Here is a 20956-nt window from a genome sequence, read left to right as displayed (position 1 = left end):
TTTTCAAATCTAAACACAACTTGCAAACCAAAAATCTAAAGGCGCTCTAAACAGGCGCACAGGTATTATTCAAGTGAGACTATTTTGAGGCCAATACCGCCTAAAAACTTTAAAATTTTCGCTCAACTTTTCAAATATATTCAAACAGTTTGTGTATTATATTGTGAATCAACGCATTATCAACAATTCATATATAACTTATTTATTTATATATACAGTATATAATATATTATATGTTATGTAAGTTATTATAATAATGTGTGTCTCTCTCAAGTGATCCAAATTATTTGATAACAATTTTTAGTGTCACTATTATTTTAATTAACGAAAAAACAAATTAGTTTTGCAAAACAAAAGCCGTTATTATGTTTTGTATTTTTTCTTCAAAACTACTTTTGTAATCTCATCTGAAAACAGTTTTACAACTGAATTACAACATTACAACTGAATTTTTAATCAATAATTTAATCATTATTTTCTTGTTTTATTGTAAATTGATATTTGAATTGAACTCAACTAAACTTTTTTTCTCATTGATTTTTTTCTATTGTTTTAATTGTCGTTGTTTTAAATTTTTAATTTAAATTGATTTTTAACGGTGTCTTAAAACAATCAGCACTGAAAAACTCTTTAATATAATTTATTAATAAAAACATTTTTAAAAATAAATCATCAAAATTGTCTTAAATATACAAAATTATTGGATTTTCATATTATGTTGTTTACAGTTTGTGTGTGAAATTATTTTTTTTATAAAAATAATTGTTTATTATTTGGATTAACAAATTTGTAATGCAAAATGACACCATTATTTCCTATTTGGATTAATTTGTTGTTAAATCAATTATAAAATAATCTTATATATTAGCAAAATTTTAATCGTTTCAATGATTATCAAAATGTATTTCAATCAACTAAAACTACCAGTGCTTGTAATCTCTGCCATAGTTTTATGGTTACATTTAACAGTAGTTACTTGTGATAAGCCGGACGTTTGTTACGGTAGTCCCGTAACAGCCATCGAGAGAGTCATATTTAGTGATGAAGTAGAAAGATATTTTGTGGCCAGTGGTCGGTACTATTGGTTTATCAATCAGACCAACGATTTGCCGATTGCTGAAAGTGGTCGTCAATTGCCGTACGCTTTTGAACCCGATGTGGCTTTGCTTAGGGATACCACTCAATGCCCGGGCGGTCGCTATTCACTATTGCTTATTCAGGTGAGACTAACTGCCAGACATTATATAAATTTATATACAATATATTTGGGTATATTGTTTGCAACTGTTTTTATGTGACACTTGTGCCATAACAATACCATTGATTGTAATAATAATAATATATATTTCAACTAAATTCAATGGATTTTCAATTATTGTAATCCATTAATTTTATTGTATTTTCTAATGCTATTTTTGTCTACAAAAATGCTTAACACATTTGATAAAATAATTGAAATATAAAAATATAAATGATTTACGATATATAAATATATTTTGACAAATATTTTCTAATATTAGAAATTTATACTAATTGTAAGTTAACCATATTTAGTGATATATTATAAATTTTATTTTTATTTCGCTTTAAATAAATATTATATTTTGTATGATATATGTTTGGCTTTAAATGTGGGATATCAGTGCATGTATTATATAATGTCATTATATTGTATTTAACAAAAACATATGAAATAAATCACAAATTTCTGGCTTAACCCCATATCCGGGTTTTATTTGTAGATAAAACACTAATTTATTTGTGACTTTTAAAATAAATGATTAATTTGCTTTTATTATTTATTTATATTTACAGAAAATTATTATTCACTATATATATATAATTCATTTATTTTAGTTTGATATTTTTCAGTGTATACTTTTACAAAATAATTATATAACTATTTCACAATACAGTTTTGTTGTTATATAAAAGCTAATATAATTAGATTTAATATACATAATTAAATAGTTAGTTAAATTATTATTACAAAATGCATATTTTCATAAATTTTGATAAATAATTTCAACAAACATTTTATTCATTTACAAAATCCGGTAAAAGTTTTTTAGTCATTAAGCAATTGTGTTAATACAATCAATGTTATTGAGATAATTACTAACAAATGATATCATATTTTATGTCATTTGGCAAAAATGTTGTTATTTTGTATTTTTATTATTAATAATAATAATACAAAATTATTATCATTGATTTAATTATTATATATAAACCTTTTTTCTTTTTTTTTGTGATTAAAATTTATGTCAAACCGCTTGCATAGTACTACATATACTGTATTTAGTTTGTAATATATTTGTAAATAAAAAACAGTATAATTAATATAATCAACTTTTTTCTTTTAGGGTTTGAAATAAATATTTTTAAATAAATATAATATTAGTATCATTTTACAGAAAATATAATAGATATAACTATATAAATTAAAATATAAATCTGATTATTATCACAAAAAGTTTAGTTTAAAATTTATAATTTGACACTAATTATAGTTATATTTATTCAAAAAAGTTTTTAAAAAATAATAAATCCTTAAAATTTTCTGTTAATTTGAATTGATAATTCAATAAATTAAATAAAAAATGATTATTATATGAAATTAACATTAACAAACTTTAATGTATACTATATAGTTTAAAATGTTAATCTACTTATATAATAGTTTATAATATTTTTTAAGATAATTTGATACATAAAGCCTAATATATACTATTAATAGTATCGGTATATAGTAGTATATATATATAAGTACATACAGTGTATATTTAGTATATGATTTAAAATATCATTTTAATTTAAGATTTTAATCGCAATTAAAGTAAGATTTATTTATTAATTTATATGTCATTGAAAGCAAAATAAAAGCAAAAATAGTTTTATATTTAATGTTTTTATATAATAAATGAATGGCTTAATTAGCCAGCAGTCATAATATACAGAATTTTTTTTTTAAAAACCACAAAAATTGTATGATATGCCATTAAATTATATTTTTAAAATTAATTGTTTTGATGAATATTTAAATGATTTTCTCTAAAAATAAAAAGCTTAACCTTAAAAACCATTTAAATAATATTTTAGTATACTTGACATTAAAGGAGATTATATGAGAGAAAACCTAATAAGCAATTTCTCACGATTTTTGAAAAATTGTGTTAATATACTGTATATTTAGATTTTAAAAAAAAATTGTGAACAAAATATATTAAGCTATTTGCGTGACTGTATGTCTTTACAGAAACGGCATATCCCCGGCACCAGTGAAGAGGAATGGCTTACAATGGATTATTTGATTGGCGAGTGGGGCCAAAATGGTAGCGATTCTGGTGTTTGGACAGAACCTTCAAGAATCGCCCGGTGCTCACTTGACTCGAAAGTGTGCTCCACATCAGACAACTACTTTGCAACCATGAACTTCAACTTCAAGCGGTCACTGGACGCCGCTTTTGGGGTCGTCGGACATAACGCCTATTTTATACAAGGCTTGTATCGTTATTTCCAAACAATTTATTAAAATAATTATCTTATTTTTAAATAATAAATATTTTTCTATAATTGTTATTTGCCTTAAAGTTAATTGAAGCTCTCATTAATCATTTTTAAGAGAAAATCTGTAACTCAATATAATATTTAATACATAATAATAACTATAATATTAATTTTGATAGATAAACATAAATTTTTATTAAATTTTTTTTTGTAAGAACCAATATAATTAGCTAATTTTTGATGTGCTTATATTATATAATATTATAAATAGTTATATTATAGTTTTTTTTGTTTTTATTATTTTTATTTAAGAAAAACAGTATTCATAATATGCTTTTAAAAATTTTAATGTAAATAATAACAATATAACCTTAAAGATTAGTTGTTTATCAGTGGCTATACAAAAATATAACATTAAAATCTAATAATAATAATACTGAAATTGTATAACCGGTTTCCTAAATAATAGACAAACACAAGGGGTGACCATTGATTGTAAAGTATTTTTTAATTTAAGAAAGAATGCCATATAAAGATATAATAATAATAATAATAATAATAATATTGTAATGAAATATTAATAATATATAAATTTAATGATTTAGATATTTTTGTTGTTTGCATGAGAAATTAAAAAAAATATTTTATATTTTTAATGACAAAAAACAATAAGAAAACAAAAATAATAATTAATTTAATTAAAAAATTATTGTCGATAAACATAACATGAAATTAATTAATTAAATAAATATATATATATATAATTAATTATTAAATAATTTTATTTTATTTTTTCAACAATATATAGATTCAATAATATACAACGTAAGCTACCGAACCCCATGTGTGGAGAACCCATACACTCAAGTGTTTGCTCAGCCACCGAAGCCACTGTCTACCCAAATCAGTGCCGTCACTACCGGTTCCGATGAGGGACAGGTAATATTGTTTGATCGCGAATTTTATAATTTATTGCCAAATGGTCTCAATATAACCGACGATGACCTGAATGATGACAATTGGTCGCAATCACCGCATAATTTCTTTACCGAATGTCCTTTATTGGAGACATCGTTTAGTTCCATATTGTTTGGCTTATTTACGGACTCCCGGAGCAGTTCGCTAACTGGAGCAGTGCTTACTGTTATAATTGCGATCTTTTTATTAGTGATAATATCTGTGTTGGCGCTCATTATTTGGATGAGTTTACGCCGTAAAACAATGAGGATCACCAGTAACTCGGAAATTGCAGACAATAATAGTGATTCGCCACTACATGAGGAACACCTACTGAAGGGCAATGAGTCACCAAAAGATGTGACCAAAGAAGTCAATAAAGACACAAATCAAGTAAGAATACCACTCCAGACAAGCTGTTAGATATGATATAAATCCCCCAAAATGTACCCAACCCTGTGGTCAATGATATGATATGTGATTAACAAAATTGTTTTGTTATCTCATTTCAAGACAAAACAAACAGTTTGATCAAACGTTATGAGACATTAAAAAACAATTATCAAAACTATATATCATATGTGTGTGTATGTGTTTAGTGTGCATAATGTCCCCAAAAGAAATTATCATCAAATCATATGACAATAATTATTGTGTGGATTGGGACACATACCTGACATTTTTATGGGCCATATATCTGACTGGTGTCACAACCATTATCACCACAACTGCAAGTATTTCAAACATCAAGCCTTTTGCAGTGACGTCTCTAACCAAGCATTTAATTGAACAATCAATTTATTACAATTTATATAAATATATTTATATGATATATATATTTTAAGTCAAACTTAATTTATTTGATATGTAATTATAATAAATATTTTTAGCATATGAATAAATACTTAATTATAATTATAATAATATAAGTATTATTATAAATAAACTAACATTACTTAGCCAGACGTGGCATTAAACCATTATAATTAGTATTAATGTTTTGTTTTTTAATAAAATTTTTTATAAGGCTATTAAACAACATGTTTTTAATAATCTATGTGTAGTATTTGACAAATAAGCTGTATAAATTAATTTGTCTAAACAATAATAGTTATAATATATAACATTAATTCTTAATTGATTTTTTAAATATATATATATATATATATATATATATATATATATATATGATATTATTGCAAATTAAATAAAGTGAAAATAAAATTAAATAAATAACAGGAAATATTAAAAAAGTATATAACATTTTTGTTTATTTTTTAACACTATTTGACAATTTATTAAATAACATAAAATTAATATATGATTGAATATTAATTGAAATTTACTTCTAAAAGATATCGTCAAAGTCATCATATGATTGTCAATTAATGTCAAAACTTGTTATTATCTTTTAATTAAAAAAAATGAAAACTTTTACTTGAATATCAATCATAAAAACTGACAATTTTAAAAATTACAAAAATATTTTGAGCTCATGCTATTAAATATATAAAGTCAAATATAGATTTTATTTTATTTTTAAAAACTATAGTTTAACATGCTATCAATGTTCAATAATAACTTATTACTAATAAAATCTCAATGAAAAAATAAATTATATATAAATTTTTTAATTTAAAATTTTGTATTGTATTAAAATAAAATCACATAACTATGATATTATTACTGTAGTAATGTACTGTACTTACAGTATAATTTTGCATTAATAAGTTAGCATTTTTTACAAGTCTGAAAATATAAATTCAAAATATAAAATATTTATTGCAGAAAATTGTGCACAAACTACTTACATAAAAAATTTTATTGTATTGTAACACAAATCTATTCATCTGTAAAAAATGTGTGTATTTTATATACAATCATACATATAATTATTATGATAAATATGATTATTATGATTATTATTATTGTATCTATAAAATAACGCATAAAAATTCAATATTATGCGATATTTGACTTGAAAATTGATTTTTAACAATTTTGAAATCAATTAATTTTTATTTTGTTGCATATTTTTTTAGAATATATTACAATTAAAAAATCTATATGATATAATTTTTAATATTGTATTTATAATTTATATGTAAATAACACTTTATAACATAATAACAGTGTATAAAATAGATTTTTATATTAAATTAATAATAAAGAAATTATTTAAATGAAAATTTGTCCCTTTAAGACAATGACAGCACTTGCACTCAATTGTATGCCATTCCCATTGAGACGACAGCCAACAATACCCGATCTCTGAGAGCACTGTTTGGCTATTAATTGTTGTCCACTAAGTCCTAATTTTTGACACCAATAAGGTGTTAGCAGTGTATGGGCTGACCCGCAGACCGGGTCCTCATTGACTCCAATCCACGGTAAGAATACTCGAGAATAGAAATGAATGCCATCTTTCTGGAGATCAGCCTTTTGGGTGATAATTATGCCGTTTTTGATATCTTTGCGATCATCCAAACGATTTAATAGATGAAAATTGGGTTCAACTTTATATAGATTATTATCATCAGAATCTTTGAGACGAATTAAAACAAATTTATTGGACAAAACTACTTCTTCAACATTATTGTTGTCGACATTTGATCCCAAAACATTTGATACAACATATTGTGTCCATTTATCAGACAATGATATTGTTTTATAATATCCATCAGACGGAAGTGTTACAGTGATCTGTTGTTTGTCATCAATGTCTGTCACAAGTGTTTCGCCAAACTTTGTCTCAAATGTAAACTTTTTTATTGACTTATTATTATCAGTTTGTCGTTCATTTAACACGAGGACAGCGCCAACAGTCGCGTGACCACAGAGTGGGAACTCACCCGTAGGCGTAAAGTATTGTATTTTATATGTATTATAATGATTACTACTATTATTGATATTGTTTTTATCATTTTTGCTCCAATTTGGTGACACAAATGCCGTCATCGGCTGATTGACTTCGGCTGCAATTTTTTGTTTTATATCATCTCTTAACTCATCCTTTAATTAAAATTACAAATTATAAAAACGAAAATTTTATTTTAAAGAAAAGATTTTATTATACATACAATATATTCAAGCAAACAAATGACGGCCGGATTGCCACCAAAAGGTTTATCACTAAAGGCATCGATAAAGTATATATCAAAAGGCATTATAAAAGTTTTATTTTGTGATTTTTTTTTTAAAGACAAATAACTTTATTTTATTTAATAAACTCAATTTTGACTATTTAATAAAAATGTCGACAATATTATAAAGTAAATAATTTTTTAAAAATACTAATCTTATATAATTTATCAATTTTGTTTCAAGGTTATTCTATTATGAATTATTCTTATTAAACATAAAATTTTAACACATTTTTAAAATCAGATTCAATAAGTTTTTGAAAAATATTAATTATAAAATTCAAATATTAATTGTAAAATAATATAATCACAGTTACGCCACATGACGGGTAACAACAAAAAACATTTGGATTAACACATATAAATTGATTATGATTTTACTGTATTTAACTTTAATAATTATTTTTTCAGTAAACCATTATATTAATTATTATTAAAACTAAATTTGCTATTTTAGTGTAATTAATTTTTAAAAATCATTTGACTCGTAAATGCTTAATACTATGACTAAAATTGTTTTTTTTAAATTAATTAAATAGTATTACATAGTATATGATTATAAATTAATAAATTATAAATATAATTTTTATAATAAATTTGATTGGCATTATTTTCAAATTGATTGCTTCATAAAAAGTGCCAAAACTCTTAAATAATATATATTTTAAAAATTATGACTATATTGAAGACGAGGAAACAGTTATGTTTTATACAGACTAATGTTATTTATTAACTTAGGAATTGTTAACAATGGCTTTTAAATTTACAAAACATAATAAATTCAATTGACATTTATCTATACAATTAACGACAAGACTTAAAACATGTTTAATATAGTGAAAAATAGATTATAATTGTTTCAAATATAATAATTATAATTTAATATAATTATTTATCTGACTTTTATACGAAATAATATATTTTATGTGTTGTATAGTTAGTCATTTAAATAAGTTATAACTAATTTACAAACATATAAACTATAGTATATATAAATTTATATGTATACATTCTGTATTATATATGTAAGGTTTATAATAATTTCCTTATAAAAATACGTAAAAACATTGATAAGTCAACTAAATTATAGTTTACTGTATAAAAAGATCTATTTATCTCTATTTTTAAATAGTATTTTATGGTTTAACACTTAAACTAAGTCAATATTTTGAGACAAAATCAAAAATAAGTTTATAATTATTAATTATCTTAATATTTATATTATATTCTTTAATTAAGAAATTACTATAACTATTATAATATATTAATTATGATATTTATAAATATATACTAAACATAAATCACCTATTTAAAAAAATATATTATATTACTGTAATTATATATTTAAAATATACATAATTTTTTAAGGAAAAAAGAGTAAAAACATATTATTGCATAATCATTGAAATATAGTATAAAAATGAAAAATATAGTAATAGACAATTATAATTATTATTTAAATTACAAAAATAGTAATGTTGCCTAACAGTTGTTATTTTGTATAATCATTTTATACCATAGTTTGTCATAAATGAAATATTTTGTGCCCATCTATTTATTTTAAGTTTTAAAACATGTTGAATAGTTCAACAATAAAAAAATCGTGATTTTTCTATGTTGTATTAATTTTTAATGTAATTTTGATTGACATCAGAATAAGAGAAAAGTTATTTATAAGCATTATATTCATAAAAAGTTTTAATAATATTATATAATACTGTATAACATTAGTGATAACAATAAAAAAAAAATGTTTGGCAACATAATTGAAATCGACGGCCTTAATATTCATTATGAAAAAATTGGAAATGGATCTGAAGTGGTACTACTATTGCCGGGTGGCTTAGGTATGCAATCTTATTAAATTGGTTTCTGTATATTTATTTTATTATAATAAATAATCATTTTTTTAGGTACCACAAGAACCGACTTTACAGAACAGTTAGACAATTTTGATCCAAAAGTATTTACTCTGATTGCATGGGATCCACCCGGTTATGGGTTTGTTTACTTTAATTTATTAATTTTAATGACTCAACTTTAATTTTGTATTAAAGTTTGGATCAAATAAATTGATAAAATAAATAAATATATAGATTTAGTCGACCACCTGAGCGAAAATGGTGTCCAGATATTTATCAAAAAGACGCAGATTTGGCCGCAAAGTTAATGCAGGTTTTAATCTTGAATTTGTTTCAATAGAAAACTAATGGTATATTTGGTGAATATCTATAGAAATTAGACATTACTTTATATTCTCTAATGGGTTGGAGTGACGGCGCTAAGACAGCACTGTTGATGGCAATCAAGTATCAGTCTGTTATCGATAAGACCATTGTTTGGGGTGCCTGTGCTTACTGTAAACCTGAAAATAAACGGGCGCTGATGGCCACTAAAAATATAAAGGTTAGATAATTTAAATGACAAATATTTGATAAAATAGAAATTGAAAAATTATGTATTTATCAATAGGTTTGGAATCCGACTGTTCGTCAATGCTTTGAACGGGTTTACGGCAATGAGTTGCAACCGATGTGGGAAAAACTTGTGGATCACTATCAGATCAATGTGGACGACATTTGCCGAAATGAGGCTAAAAATATCCGCAGTCCAACATTCATATTGCACGGCGACTGTGATCCCTTAGTTGATTTGGAGCACCCCATGTATCTCATGAGCCAAATACCCGACGCCCGACTCCATAGATTTAAGGAAGGATCTCATAATATACACCAGGAGTTTGCCAAACAATTTAATCAATTAGTTACAGACTTTTTACTTGAATAATATCTTAAGTATGCTTTTAAAAAGTTAAAAAGTTATTTTATTTGTTGATTACAGGCTAAATATATTTCCATTAAAAATAAAAATAATATATAATATATAATAACAATTAACTGAATTTAATAAAAGTTAATAAGTATAGAGTGAATGTTACAATCAAATGTGGACACAAATCGGTGGCCGAGTTATAAGTTGATGCCTCAATCAAATGCGTGAAATCCGATTGATTATAACCATTGAGATCTTTATTTTGAAGAGTTTGCTGTAAATCTTTGATTCTACTGTTTTCTTCGACGTCTAATTCATTGTTATCCATAATTACCGACATTGGGTTTGGTTCGAGTGAATGGTCAAGAAAACAGGCGGGAAATGTGTAGGACTGGTCCTGCGGTAGACATGACCTGTAGGTCAGCATCTTAGCAGTAGAACTGCTTGTATGGAGTTTATGAAACTCTTCATTGAGAAGAACGGCCGCTTGTTGTCCGCACCGGTCGATTGCCATCTTCATGGCACAGGTCTGGTATTCAGCCCACCAACTGTTACCATAATTATCATTTGATTACAAATATAACAAATAAAATTTTTTGTTTATCAAAATATAACAATTAAATCAAATTGATTTATACCAACAAATTTGTCTAATTTTCTGGTAATTATCACTTCTGCTATTATTGCGTGAATAGCCCACAGTTAACAATAAGTCTTCTTTAGACTGAATCAAAACCCGGTATTTGTTTTGACATTTATTTTGTTCGGAAACCGTTTCCTTCAGACACTTCCCATACTTAACAAACACTATTCAAACAATCGTTTCAATTAAATGTTATATTTTTAAAACTTTTACTATTTTTTAGCTATAATATAAATATTATTATATAATTTTAAAATGTTGGATATTTTTAATATTGTATTAATAATCTAATATTGTGATAATATTTAAATGCAAATATTACTGAAGTCATTAAACAAATAATAGTATCATATAATTATCAATGACTTACATCTGCTATAAGTTGAGGTATAATTGCAAATATCTCTATAATGAGGAGTCGTTTGTTTATTCATATGATTGATCACATCCTCTGTGTTAACATTTGCCGTATCGTTCAGACACTGTGACCCCACTGTACTCAAACACTCGTCATTTTGTTCAATAGTCCTTAAAATATATAAATAAATTAAAAACATTAATAAACTATTAAATAAATAAAATACAAAGATTTGATCACTAATTACCTGCAATACTGTTTGAGTTGATCCAAATCCGTTGGATAAAATCGGGGATTAATTTTATGATTTTGTTGGCACTCATGAATGCGTTGCATAACACAATCGTTTTCATCTTTGCCATCGATAGTTGTTATAATTAAAACTATATTAAAATAAATTTTACTAATTGTAAAAATTATTTGAATTAAAATATAAATTATAATTTATAAAAACCTGAGTAAAACAATATAAAGCAATAATTAATCATTTTTGTAAATAAAATTGACTTAAATTTTTAAATAAAACTTGTAATTAAATTTATGTCAACTTTTTTATTGCATTGTATTTATTTGTTTATGTGTTTATGTGTATCATATAAAATATCCTAGTATAATTTCCTCAATTCCAAGTATTAGTACATTATTTTGCATACATTTTTTATATATATTATTTATCTGACATCATACAGTATTATACATATACTGTATATATTAATATTATCTATAGATAGAAAAAAAAGTTTTATATTAATAACATTTATTTTGAATAAATGTAAAAAAATATATTTTATATTATTGATAAATAAAAGCATAATATAAAAAAATTAAACAAAATATTGTGGTGTGTAATAACAATTATGTAATCATTACTAAACATTAAATGACTATTTAATAAATTTAGTTTTAACGATATTTTCACCCAATGTTTTTTAAATATCTTATAATAAAACATTTTGTTTAAATTTGATACAATAAAGTAAACTACATTTAAAAATTATTTTGTCTCACTATTTAAAATTCATAAAGAATTGTAAGAATTATATTTTTATTTTAGTATTTATTTTAATAAAATTTAGTTTTTTTTGTAAAAGTCTATATTATAATCTGGAATACAGAATCACAACTATATGTAAATATAATGTAATTATTATTGTTACTATACTTTATTGATAATTTTATAAATAAAAATAAGCGGATTTTCAATTGTATGTTTCAATTTTATAATGCTGTATTTGTTATAATTGACGCAAATATGTAATTTTTAATGAATTCATTAATTCATCATAAATAATGTATTTTAATATTAATAATTATAATAACCAGATATTGATAATAATGATATTTTATTTATATCAAACTTTTTCTATGATCAACAATTTTGTTTTAAAATTGTTAGAATAATAATAATAATATAATGTATGAAAACCAAACTTTAATATTAAATAAATAAATAACAATAATATTAATTACTGAATTTGTGGTCAAATTTATATTGAATTAACAAATGTTTTATAAACCAACTTTTATAATAGAAAACATCTTTAATATTATCAATTTTGACCGATTTTAATGTCGATATACAGTATATTATCAAACATAACTTATAAATAGAGAAATATTTATACAAATATTTACTTTAAGTTATAAAATGTTGGTTTTTATATTTTAATATCAAATTTTATCATAATTTTAATTGGAATAAATGTTAAATAAATAAACAATAGCATACATTTTATTTGGTCTATACATTTGCATTCATTCAAAAAATAAATTATAATAATAACAATATATAACTATTTAAAAAAGTAATATATTAGTTAATGTTTTTGATGAACAGTAAAATACATTAGTTATTATGATATATCAATATTCGTTAAATTTTGTATTGTAACTTACAATTTGTAACTTATAAGTTCAATATTTTTTAGGTAAGTTGAATTAATTATTGAATAAACAATTACTTATTAACAAAATTATAATAAATTAATTGTAAATTAATAATATATTTTAATTAAATATTTATATTTAGATTAAATTTTTGAAATTCATTTTACTTTGAAAATATTATTTGTTTGTAATATAAATAACAAAAATAATAACTGAGTCATAAACGTATATCAAATTGTTATCATTTATTTTTGTCAATTCAGATAAAGTTTCTAATGGTAATACCAACTGAAAAGTATCTTTTGATATCAAAAACTAGTGATATATTAAAATATTACATATACTCTACACATATATATATAATTTTTATAAAACAGATATACACACCACCAATAAGTTTTCATATCAATTATATAGCATTTTATCAAATTATGTTTAACGTTGCCATTCAATGCCAGTTAATAGTTGTATGAAATGTACAATGAATGGCAAAAAACATTTAATTTAGTTAACCGTAAAATGTTATAGTTTTTATAATTGTTTTTGTTTTAAATTTAAATTATCATTATTATTAGTTATATTTTATTTAAAATGATTTTTTAAATAGTTTTTTCATAAAAATTTAGTTTTTTAAAAGTAAAAATTAATTAATTTTGTAAAATATTATTTGAGTCGAAACATGTCTGAAAGCAATAATGACGAGTCAAATGATAATGAATTGAATGAAAAAATCGGAAGTTTAAGACAGAAATTTCTCAACAGTTATAATGAGGATAACGACAGACTGTATGATGACTGCGATGTCCGAAGAGTACAGAAATGTGATTGGCTTTTGAAACGGTATTTGTTGGCCCATAACTGTAACCAAGAGTTGGCGCTAAACAACTTGAAAGATACACTCGAGTGGAGAAAATCGTTTGGAGTTAACCAGAGAACTGACGCCTACTTTCCCGACGACTTCTACAAAATCGGTGGTCTTTTTCAATATAATTGCGACAAAACGGGTCTTCCATTACTGTATATCCGGATCTGTGTTCACCGTAAAGTACAAGAATTGGCTCAATTAGTCAAAGAGTTTTTTGTGCATAAAGTTAATCAAATTGACGTATCAAGTGGTGGCCAATGGGTTCTAGTGTTTGACTGTACCGCTAGCGGTCTGTCCAACGTAGACATGGATTTCTCACGGTTTATGATTGATGTATTGCAAAACTACTTTCCAAAATCATATAAATATGTAATCATTTATGAGATGCCGTGGCTTTTGGCCACTTTTTGGAAAATCTCGCGAATGTGGCTCTCGGAAGAGGATCGGCAACAAATCAAATTGGCCAGTGGTCAAGAAATTTTTACATTTATTGACGCCAAACAAGTTCCCCAACACATACAGGGCGGTCAATGCTTGCAAAACATTTATAGAGTACCCGACGGTGTCTTACCGGCCGAACAGTTAAAGCACTTGAAGTTTACTGAAGAACAGATCCGACACTTTCGGACCGTTTTTAATATACAACAAAATGACGATAAATCAGAATATATTAATAACAACTAATAACCATATGTTTTGATATTAATTATTAATTAAATTATAAGAAAAAATTACTCAAAAATATATTAATTTATAATTATTATAATTTTTGTTAATATTTTTATGTATTTTATAATTATCAGTATAATTTTCAATATATTTGGTATTGTATTTTTAAAACGTAACGTATATTTAAAATAATAATTTATGATTATATTAATGACAATTAAGCTCAACTGGATAAATATTTTTTGTTATAATAAAAATTTAAAGCTAAATAAATACATAAATAATTTTAGATAAAATATTGAAATTTTTACTTTTACAGTACATAAACAAATTGATATTTCTTAAAATCAATTTGTAGTCTATAGTATTGATTACATAAAACAGATGTTTTAAAAAATATAATATTACTGGTATTGTATCAACAATTAAACCTTGAATTAAATAATTAGACCAACAAATCAGTTAATCAACTTTATTTATATTTCTTTAATAGTGTAATAGCAGTAATAATATTAATTAATCGATACATTCAATTAATAATCACAAAAATCACTTATCGTTTGGCAAATCATAACAATATAACAAATCACTCCTTTTAAAAGGCACTCTCCTATCAATTCACAGTATTTTTTAATTCAAAATATGTATATAAACTCATTAATCAAATCATAGTAATAATTATCATTAAATTAATTATAGACATAATAATCAGGTAATAAAATTATACATAAAAATAGATCATAAAATAGTTATATATAATCAAGTAAATCTCATTGATATTATAATATGAACTTAAAAATATAATATTAATATCTGATAAAATAGAAATAATTGTTTTAAAAAATAAATAAATGATTAATCGAATGGTTTAAATGGCAAAAAAATAAGTTATTGAAAATCATAAGATATCACCATAAAAACAATACAAGTCATACATTAGCAAAATTATCAAAACATTGAAATTCATTATTCTTTAAAATTAAAACTTATGATATCAAATAACTTATAGTATACTATAGATGTAAAAAATTAAATATATTAAATAATAACAATTTTGTCAAATCAATTATCAGTCTTATCAACTCATTTACTCAATTTCTTCATTGTTTATAATATCTTAAGTAAACAACTATAGAATTGTAAGTCTCTTTATGATATTATACTACCGGTAACCATAAAAATATAGTTATGATAATTATGCATCAAATTTTAAGAATATTTATATCATAATCAATAAGTACTTTATATTGAAAAAAATTAAATATAATTATTTCTATAATATGTAGAAACAACTAATGGATGGTTTGATCAAATGATTTTTTTTTCAATTTAAAAAACTAGAATTATTTCAATGGTATTCATAACAAGTGATAACATTTTTATACATTTTATGTACTATTTATAAACAATTTTCTACTCGTAATCGTCTAAACAAAACTAAGCTAAGGTTTCAATGTCTGATGTGTTGAACAGTATTTCCTGAGCACCTGTTTCTTGTGACTCTTGTAAGCTGTCAATCGAGTTAATCCATATTCCTGTTATCAAATAAAAATCATTTATTAGTTTAACCATAAATTATAAATACAAATAAATAGACACAAACCCAATAACCAAACTGTATTTTAGAGGTGCGGGCGTTATTAATACTCCATAAAGTCCATAACATATGAGATGCCAGTGTAAAACAGTTGGCCTCTTTCATCAACTCATCTTCGGTTTCTTTTCCCGGTGTCAAGTCTTTTGACCTCTTTATGTACTCTTTCATGAATAACCTTTGGTCGTCTTCAGTGGGATAGGCGTCCAAATAGGAGTAGTAGTTAGGAAAGTCAGGATTGGAATAGTCGAACATTCGTTCGCAGAAGTGGTTCCCTAAGTCAAAGCCTCGATAATTATAGGCACAAAACTCGAAGTCAATGAACACAATAGTGTCGTCAAAGTTATCAACGGAAGACTTTTCCGGGAGTAATATATTTCCTTCTTGAAGATCATTGTGTGCGAAGACAGTCGGAGAGTTGCAACTCAACAGAAACTCTTTCAACCACTTGATCTCTGTTGTGAAGTCAAAGGCACACAACTGTTGTTCCACTTTAAGGTTGGGGTTCTGTTGTTGACAATCTTCTGGTGGATTCAACACTGAATGTAACCACTGGTCAAACGTATCGAACAGCCACGTCGGCGCCTTATTGATAGGTACGTCAAGTACGTGAACAGTGGCCAACTTACGGGCAATTGCTTCGGCATAAATAGGAACTTTAAGTTCGGAACAATGCATCGCTCGGGCCTTTAGTTTGAGTTTTCAATTAATTGAATTAAACATAAAAAGAAAAATATAAAACAAAAATTATAAAACATAACTTCGATCACATCTAAACAATTAAAGCAATTTTAATGGCAATTATCTCAATGTATTTCTCACTACTTTTTTTCGTTCATCAATCCTAAGGATTGGCCGCACATTACAAGAGCAGACAAACGGTTAGGTATTTGCCGGGAAATTGTCTCTCACATTGACAGACACACAGATTGTTTGTTGCTCTTAATGTTTAAGGACATCCCAAGTGTTTTTGTGGACAGTTATCAAAACATTTACATTTTGGTCTGCAATTTGCACATAATTTGTAAATTCAAATCAATGTGAGGGTTACTTACAGGAATGTATTCTTCTAGTCGTCCGCCGGGAAATATACCGTACAGTTTAGGCCCGAGATTTCGCTCGGATAACAACATCGTTATCACCGAATCGGTAACCTTCGTATCGTTCCCATCCAATAGTTGGCCATACATTCGTAGAAGCACTTGACTGGGCTCACCATTGAGTGGTGTGTGCGTTGACGGTAATGAACAGTAGTACAGGTAATTACTTAGTCCTCCACTATAATACATATCAATATTATCAGAAAAAGGGGAGAAAAAAATATTTTATTAAATCAACAAAAATCTTATGGTTTTTACTGATATTATCCTTGAGATTCAGTGGCATTGAAAGCACTCTTTTCTCACATTTTTTAAAAATCTCATATTTTTTTGCTGATATTCAAGGCTACCAAATAGGTTGACAAAAATTAAGGCATAATTAAAACATAAATAAATTACAGAATCATTGCATAACTATTAATCAAAAAAAGCTTACAAATTGGTTTAATAACTTTTGACATTCAAAAGCTTTAATACAGTATTTTTACTGTACTTTTTCCTTCAAAACAAAAAATACAATCAATGTCTGTAAAAACAAATTACTATATAATTTTACAAACAAAAATAGTTTTATATAAATAGAGTATATGTATGTATAACCTAAATATTATCTAAGCATATGCTATTAATATAACAATATTTTATTATTATTTAAAAATTAATAGTAAAATAGTGACAGATATAGAGCTTATGTTTACATTAAAATCCAATAATTATATATAAATATTATAATATAAATCATATCATATATAGATATATGTATCACACATGTAGATCGTCCATAAACAGTACAGTCGTAGGGCTTTCCTAATTACGCCCATTCCTTGCAAACAATTAAATGATAAAAACAAAATATGTTTACTCAAAAAACATTACCCGACAGATAAATAGCACTTTTATGGATCATAATAACAACGTATGAGATATATATAAATATATATAAAAGTCATGCAATTAAAAAAGGTTTGACTTTGATTTCAATAAACTTTCGGTAAACATAATGCTATTATAAACAACTTTAATTTTTTTGCTAAACTTTCAGGAAATATTGAGTGATAGATAACAAAGTGTCTTATGATTGATATCATATATCATCCGATATATGGAAAAAATGTTTACGACATTATAAAGTTATCAAAGATTGGCGTCATATATATAATCATTTTATTTGTTAAATATTGTTTGTAATATATATAGATATTAAAGTATTTAATAATAATGAGAAAAGAGTATTTTATAAAGTAATTGACTAATAATTTTATAAAACCAATTAAATAATAATTAATAAACTAATATAACATGCAATACATATAAAGACATGGCTAACATTAAATAAATTATCATGGTAGATTTTAAAGAATCAAATATAAATTAAATAATCTATATCTGTATCAAATAATTTATCAAATTAAACATATCATATCATATATAAATTAATTTTAATAATATAATGAAATAATATGTTTAGTAAATATAAGATAGTTATGGATTGGGATGTCATACCTGACTGTTTTGAAGACCATATCATCGCTGGAAATGCGGTTCCATTCGCCACTCAAGAATCGCCTACAGATATCGTAGGCCTGATCTCGCATTTGGCCGTTAAATGGGAACGACTTGTCCTCCGGTGACGGGTTGTTGTTATTGTTGTTAAGATGATAGTCATTGATGAACATTGATATTGTCTCCATTGTTCACTATATTATATATATATATATAAATTAATACTGTGTTATATAACATATAAATTCAATTAATTATATATTTTATGCTATTATATGACAAATATTGAGAAAACCAGTTAAAGGTATGGAATGTAATAATTAACTAATGGACTAATAATGGACGGGTAGATCATTATATGATAAGTTAGGTATAAGTTAGGTATTGGTCCAGTCATACACACTTTAATTGGACTTTTATATATTTGTCATATAATTGATTTTATAAAATTGTAATTAAAAATCATCAAAACTAACAATAAATTATATGTCATGCGATACACGTTTGTCTCACAAATGAAAAAAACAACTAATAATTAATTAATTAATTAATAATTTTGACGTTCAATACCAGAGATTTACAAATAATAATAATAAATGCTTTTATATTACGTAAAAACACAATAACTAAAAAAATCAATAAATTATATTACTATTGATGTATTTATAATAACAATTAATATTTTTCAAATATATATAATTACTTTGAAATAAGTATTTATTTATAATTTTTAAATAATTAATAATTAAATGAAATGTTTAAACAAAATCACTTAAAGAGATGTAAACGCATTGAATGTGAGTTAAATAAAGAGGAAATCAAACGTTCAATCAATTGCTTAAATAGAGACTCGATTTTGGTATGCATTGCACTCAATGGCTAATACATTGCAATTGTAAACATAATATACAGTACTGTATAATACAGACATATTGAATGTATGAATGCATTAATGTGTGTGTCGTACAACACGTACACACCTCTAGATCAATCATTTCTAGAAAAATAACTAATATTAAACACAATTTATAATAAACAATTCTATTATAGAGATCTCTGCCGTTTGTTTATTATATAGTATTATGTACTGTATATTACAGACTATGTTAGTGTATATAATAAAAGTTAATTTAAATTATTAATATATTTAATTTAATTACAAATATATTACTAATTGAATATATTAATAGATATAATACATTAATGTATATAAATTATTATAATTATTACTAATAAAAAATGATACATAAATTGTTTTTTATTATTATTCTAATTCATTATTAAATTAGTTTTCAATGATTTTAATTTTTACTATAATTATGTAAATTATTTTATTTTATAGAAATTATGCGAATTTTATTTAACAGTTTATTTGCTGTGTATTTATTTATTAAATGATAATATTATTATTAACTAAATTTTACTTTAAACAAATTTTATTTAAACAAAAAATTAAAAAATGCCTAATCATTAATAGGAAAATTTTTTTATGAATACAGATTTTGTGTAATAATTAAATATATTTTTTTTGTTACTAATATAAAACAATAAAAATATAATAATCGTATAATAATAATAATGATTACATAAATTCTATTGTTTACTATCAATGAAAGTAATTTTCCATAAAATAATTTCAAAATTTTAAAAACAAATAGTAATACTACAGTATATATACAGTGAAAACCGTATGCATAATACCTATACATTAGTTTGAATTAAATTTATAATTGATTTTTAAAAAACTGATATTTGTGCCAAAATATCCTTGAATTTTAAAATTTTAAAATATTGCATTTTAATACATTGGCATCGATTCAATATACAGTATAATGAATATATATATATAATTATTAATAAATAAAAATAACTACAAAATGATTTTTGGTTAACAATTTATATATATTTTTTGATATATATATATAAATTTATATAATTATAAATCTAATTATATT

The 20956-nt window shown here is 23.9% G+C and overlaps 6 protein-coding genes across 8 annotated transcripts; 3 read left to right on the top strand and 3 right to left on the bottom strand.

Moving 5' to 3' along the window:
• Window positions 1-865: 865 nt before the first annotated feature.
• LOC128958332 (uncharacterized) lies at window positions 866-5292 on the top strand. Of its 3 annotated transcripts, none has more exons than XM_054304174.1 (4): window positions 866-1220; window positions 3260-3503; window positions 4319-4860; window positions 5067-5292. In XM_054304174.1, the coding sequence occupies exons 1-4, from the start codon at window positions 888-890 to the stop codon at window positions 5073-5075; spliced, it is 1128 nt and encodes a 375-aa protein (XP_054160149.1). In that variant the 5' UTR covers window positions 866-887; the 3' UTR covers window positions 5076-5292. The 3 variants fall into 3 exon arrangements, with proteins under 3 accessions (XP_054160149.1, XP_054160148.1, XP_054160147.1); XM_054304173.1 differs by lacking the exon at window positions 5067-5292 and adding an exon at window positions 4981-5056; XM_054304172.1 differs by lacking the exon at window positions 5067-5292 and having other exon boundaries at window positions 4319-4963.
• A 1353-nt stretch (window positions 5293-6645) lies between these two features.
• LOC128958148 (phenazine biosynthesis-like domain-containing protein) lies at window positions 6646-7268 on the bottom strand. The gene is made up of 2 exons (XM_054303963.1): window positions 7244-7268; window positions 6646-7190 (listed from the first exon to the last, which is right to left on the bottom strand). The coding sequence occupies exons 1-2, from the start codon at window positions 7266-7268 to the stop codon at window positions 6646-6648; spliced, it is 570 nt and encodes a 189-aa protein (XP_054159938.1).
• A 2092-nt stretch (window positions 7269-9360) lies between these two features.
• On the top strand, window positions 9361-10447 carry LOC128958147 (valacyclovir hydrolase-like). The gene is made up of 5 exons (XM_054303962.1): window positions 9361-9457; window positions 9524-9611; window positions 9707-9785; window positions 9846-10016; window positions 10083-10447. Exons 1-5 carry the CDS (start codon window positions 9361-9363, stop codon window positions 10395-10397), a joined length of 750 nt encoding a protein of 249 aa, XP_054159937.1. The 3' UTR covers window positions 10398-10447.
• On the bottom strand, window positions 10430-11886 carry LOC128958146 (uncharacterized). The gene is made up of 6 exons (XM_054303961.1): window positions 11838-11886; window positions 11631-11766; window positions 11396-11553; window positions 11021-11189; window positions 10509-10930; window positions 10430-10452 (listed from the first exon to the last, which is right to left on the bottom strand). The coding sequence occupies exons 1-6, from the start codon at window positions 11869-11871 to the stop codon at window positions 10430-10432; spliced, it is 942 nt and encodes a 313-aa protein (XP_054159936.1). The 5' UTR covers window positions 11872-11886.
• Window positions 11887-13912: 2026 nt separating this feature from the next.
• Window positions 13913-14852, top strand: LOC128958313 (motile sperm domain-containing protein 2-like). Its single transcript, XM_054304153.1, has one exon. It carries the CDS (start codon window positions 13950-13952, stop codon window positions 14817-14819), a length of 870 nt encoding a protein of 289 aa, XP_054160128.1. The 5' UTR covers window positions 13913-13949; the 3' UTR covers window positions 14820-14852.
• Window positions 14853-15849: 997 nt separating this feature from the next.
• LOC128958976 (choline/ethanolamine kinase-like) lies at window positions 15850-19622 on the bottom strand. Its single transcript, XM_054304946.1, has 5 exons — window positions 19478-19622; window positions 19002-19195; window positions 17454-17676; window positions 16408-17085; window positions 15850-16339 (listed from the first exon to the last, which is right to left on the bottom strand). Exons 2-5 carry the CDS (start codon window positions 19187-19189, stop codon window positions 16247-16249), a joined length of 1182 nt encoding a protein of 393 aa, XP_054160921.1. The 5' UTR covers window positions 19190-19195; window positions 19478-19622; the 3' UTR covers window positions 15850-16246.
• Between the last annotated feature and the right edge of the window lie 1334 nt (window positions 19623-20956).

The sequence above is a fragment of the Oppia nitens genome, unplaced genomic scaffold (genome assembly GCF_028296485.1).
Source record: "Oppia nitens isolate AA-2021 unplaced genomic scaffold, nextdenovo-longstitch-racon4-pilon3 scaffold3_pilon_pilon_pilon, whole genome shotgun sequence".
In the NCBI taxonomy this organism is placed as follows: Eukaryota; Metazoa; Arthropoda; class Arachnida; order Sarcoptiformes; family Oppiidae; genus Oppia; species Oppia nitens.
The sequence above is the reverse complement of the archived record's forward strand: the minus strand, read 5'-3'. Positions and strand labels throughout refer to the sequence as shown.

Bases quoted from the DNA above. Each gene is read 5' to 3' on its own strand.
- LOC128958147 (XM_054303962.1), top strand. From the start codon at position 9,361: ATGTTTGGCAACATAATTGAAATCGACGGCCTTAATATTCATTATGAA. The intron at 9,458-9,523 runs GTATGCAATCTT...TCATTTTTTTAG, and splicing joins ACTATTGCCGGGTGGCTTAG to GTACCACAAGAACCGACTTT. The intron at 10,017-10,082 runs GTTAGATAATTT...ATTTATCAATAG, and splicing joins TGGCCACTAAAAATATAAAG to GTTTGGAATCCGACTGTTCG.
- LOC128958148 (XM_054303963.1), bottom strand. From the start codon at position 7,268: ATGAACGACAAACTGATAATAATAA. The intron at 7,191-7,243 runs GTCAATAAAAAA...CACTTGTGACAG, and splicing joins CGACAAACTGATAATAATAA to ACATTGATGACAAACAACAG.
- LOC128958976 (XM_054304946.1), bottom strand. From the start codon at position 19,189: ATGGAGACAATATCAATGTTCATCAATGACTATCATCTTAACAACAAT. The intron at 17,677-19,001 runs GTATGACATCCC...TATGTATTATAG, and splicing joins ATGGTCTTCAAAACAGTCAG to TGGAGGACTAAGTAATTACC. The intron at 16,340-16,407 runs GTTTGTGTCTAT...ATTTGATAACAG, and splicing joins AAATACAGTTTGGTTATTGG to GAATATGGATTAACTCGATT.
- LOC128958332 (XM_054304172.1), top strand. From the start codon at position 888: ATGATTATCAAAATGTATTTCAATCAACTAAAACTACCAGTGCTTGTA. The intron at 1,221-3,259 runs GTGAGACTAACT...ATGTCTTTACAG, and splicing joins ATTCACTATTGCTTATTCAG to AAACGGCATATCCCCGGCAC. The intron at 3,504-4,318 runs GCTTGTATCGTT...AACAATATATAG, and splicing joins TAACGCCTATTTTATACAAG to ATTCAATAATATACAACGTA.
- LOC128958313 (XM_054304153.1), top strand. From the start codon at position 13,950: ATGTCTGAAAGCAATAATGACGAGTCAAATGATAATGAATTGAATGAA.
- LOC128958146 (XM_054303961.1), bottom strand. From the start codon at position 11,871: ATGATTAATTATTGCTTTATATTGTTTTACTCAG. The intron at 10,931-11,020 runs GTATAAATCAAT...TTATGGTAACAG, and splicing joins AAAATTAGACAAATTTGTTG to TTGGTGGGCTGAATACCAGA. The intron at 10,453-10,508 runs GTTAATTGTTAT...AAATATATTTAG, and splicing joins ATTAACTTTTATTAAATTCA to CCTGTAATCAACAAATAAAA.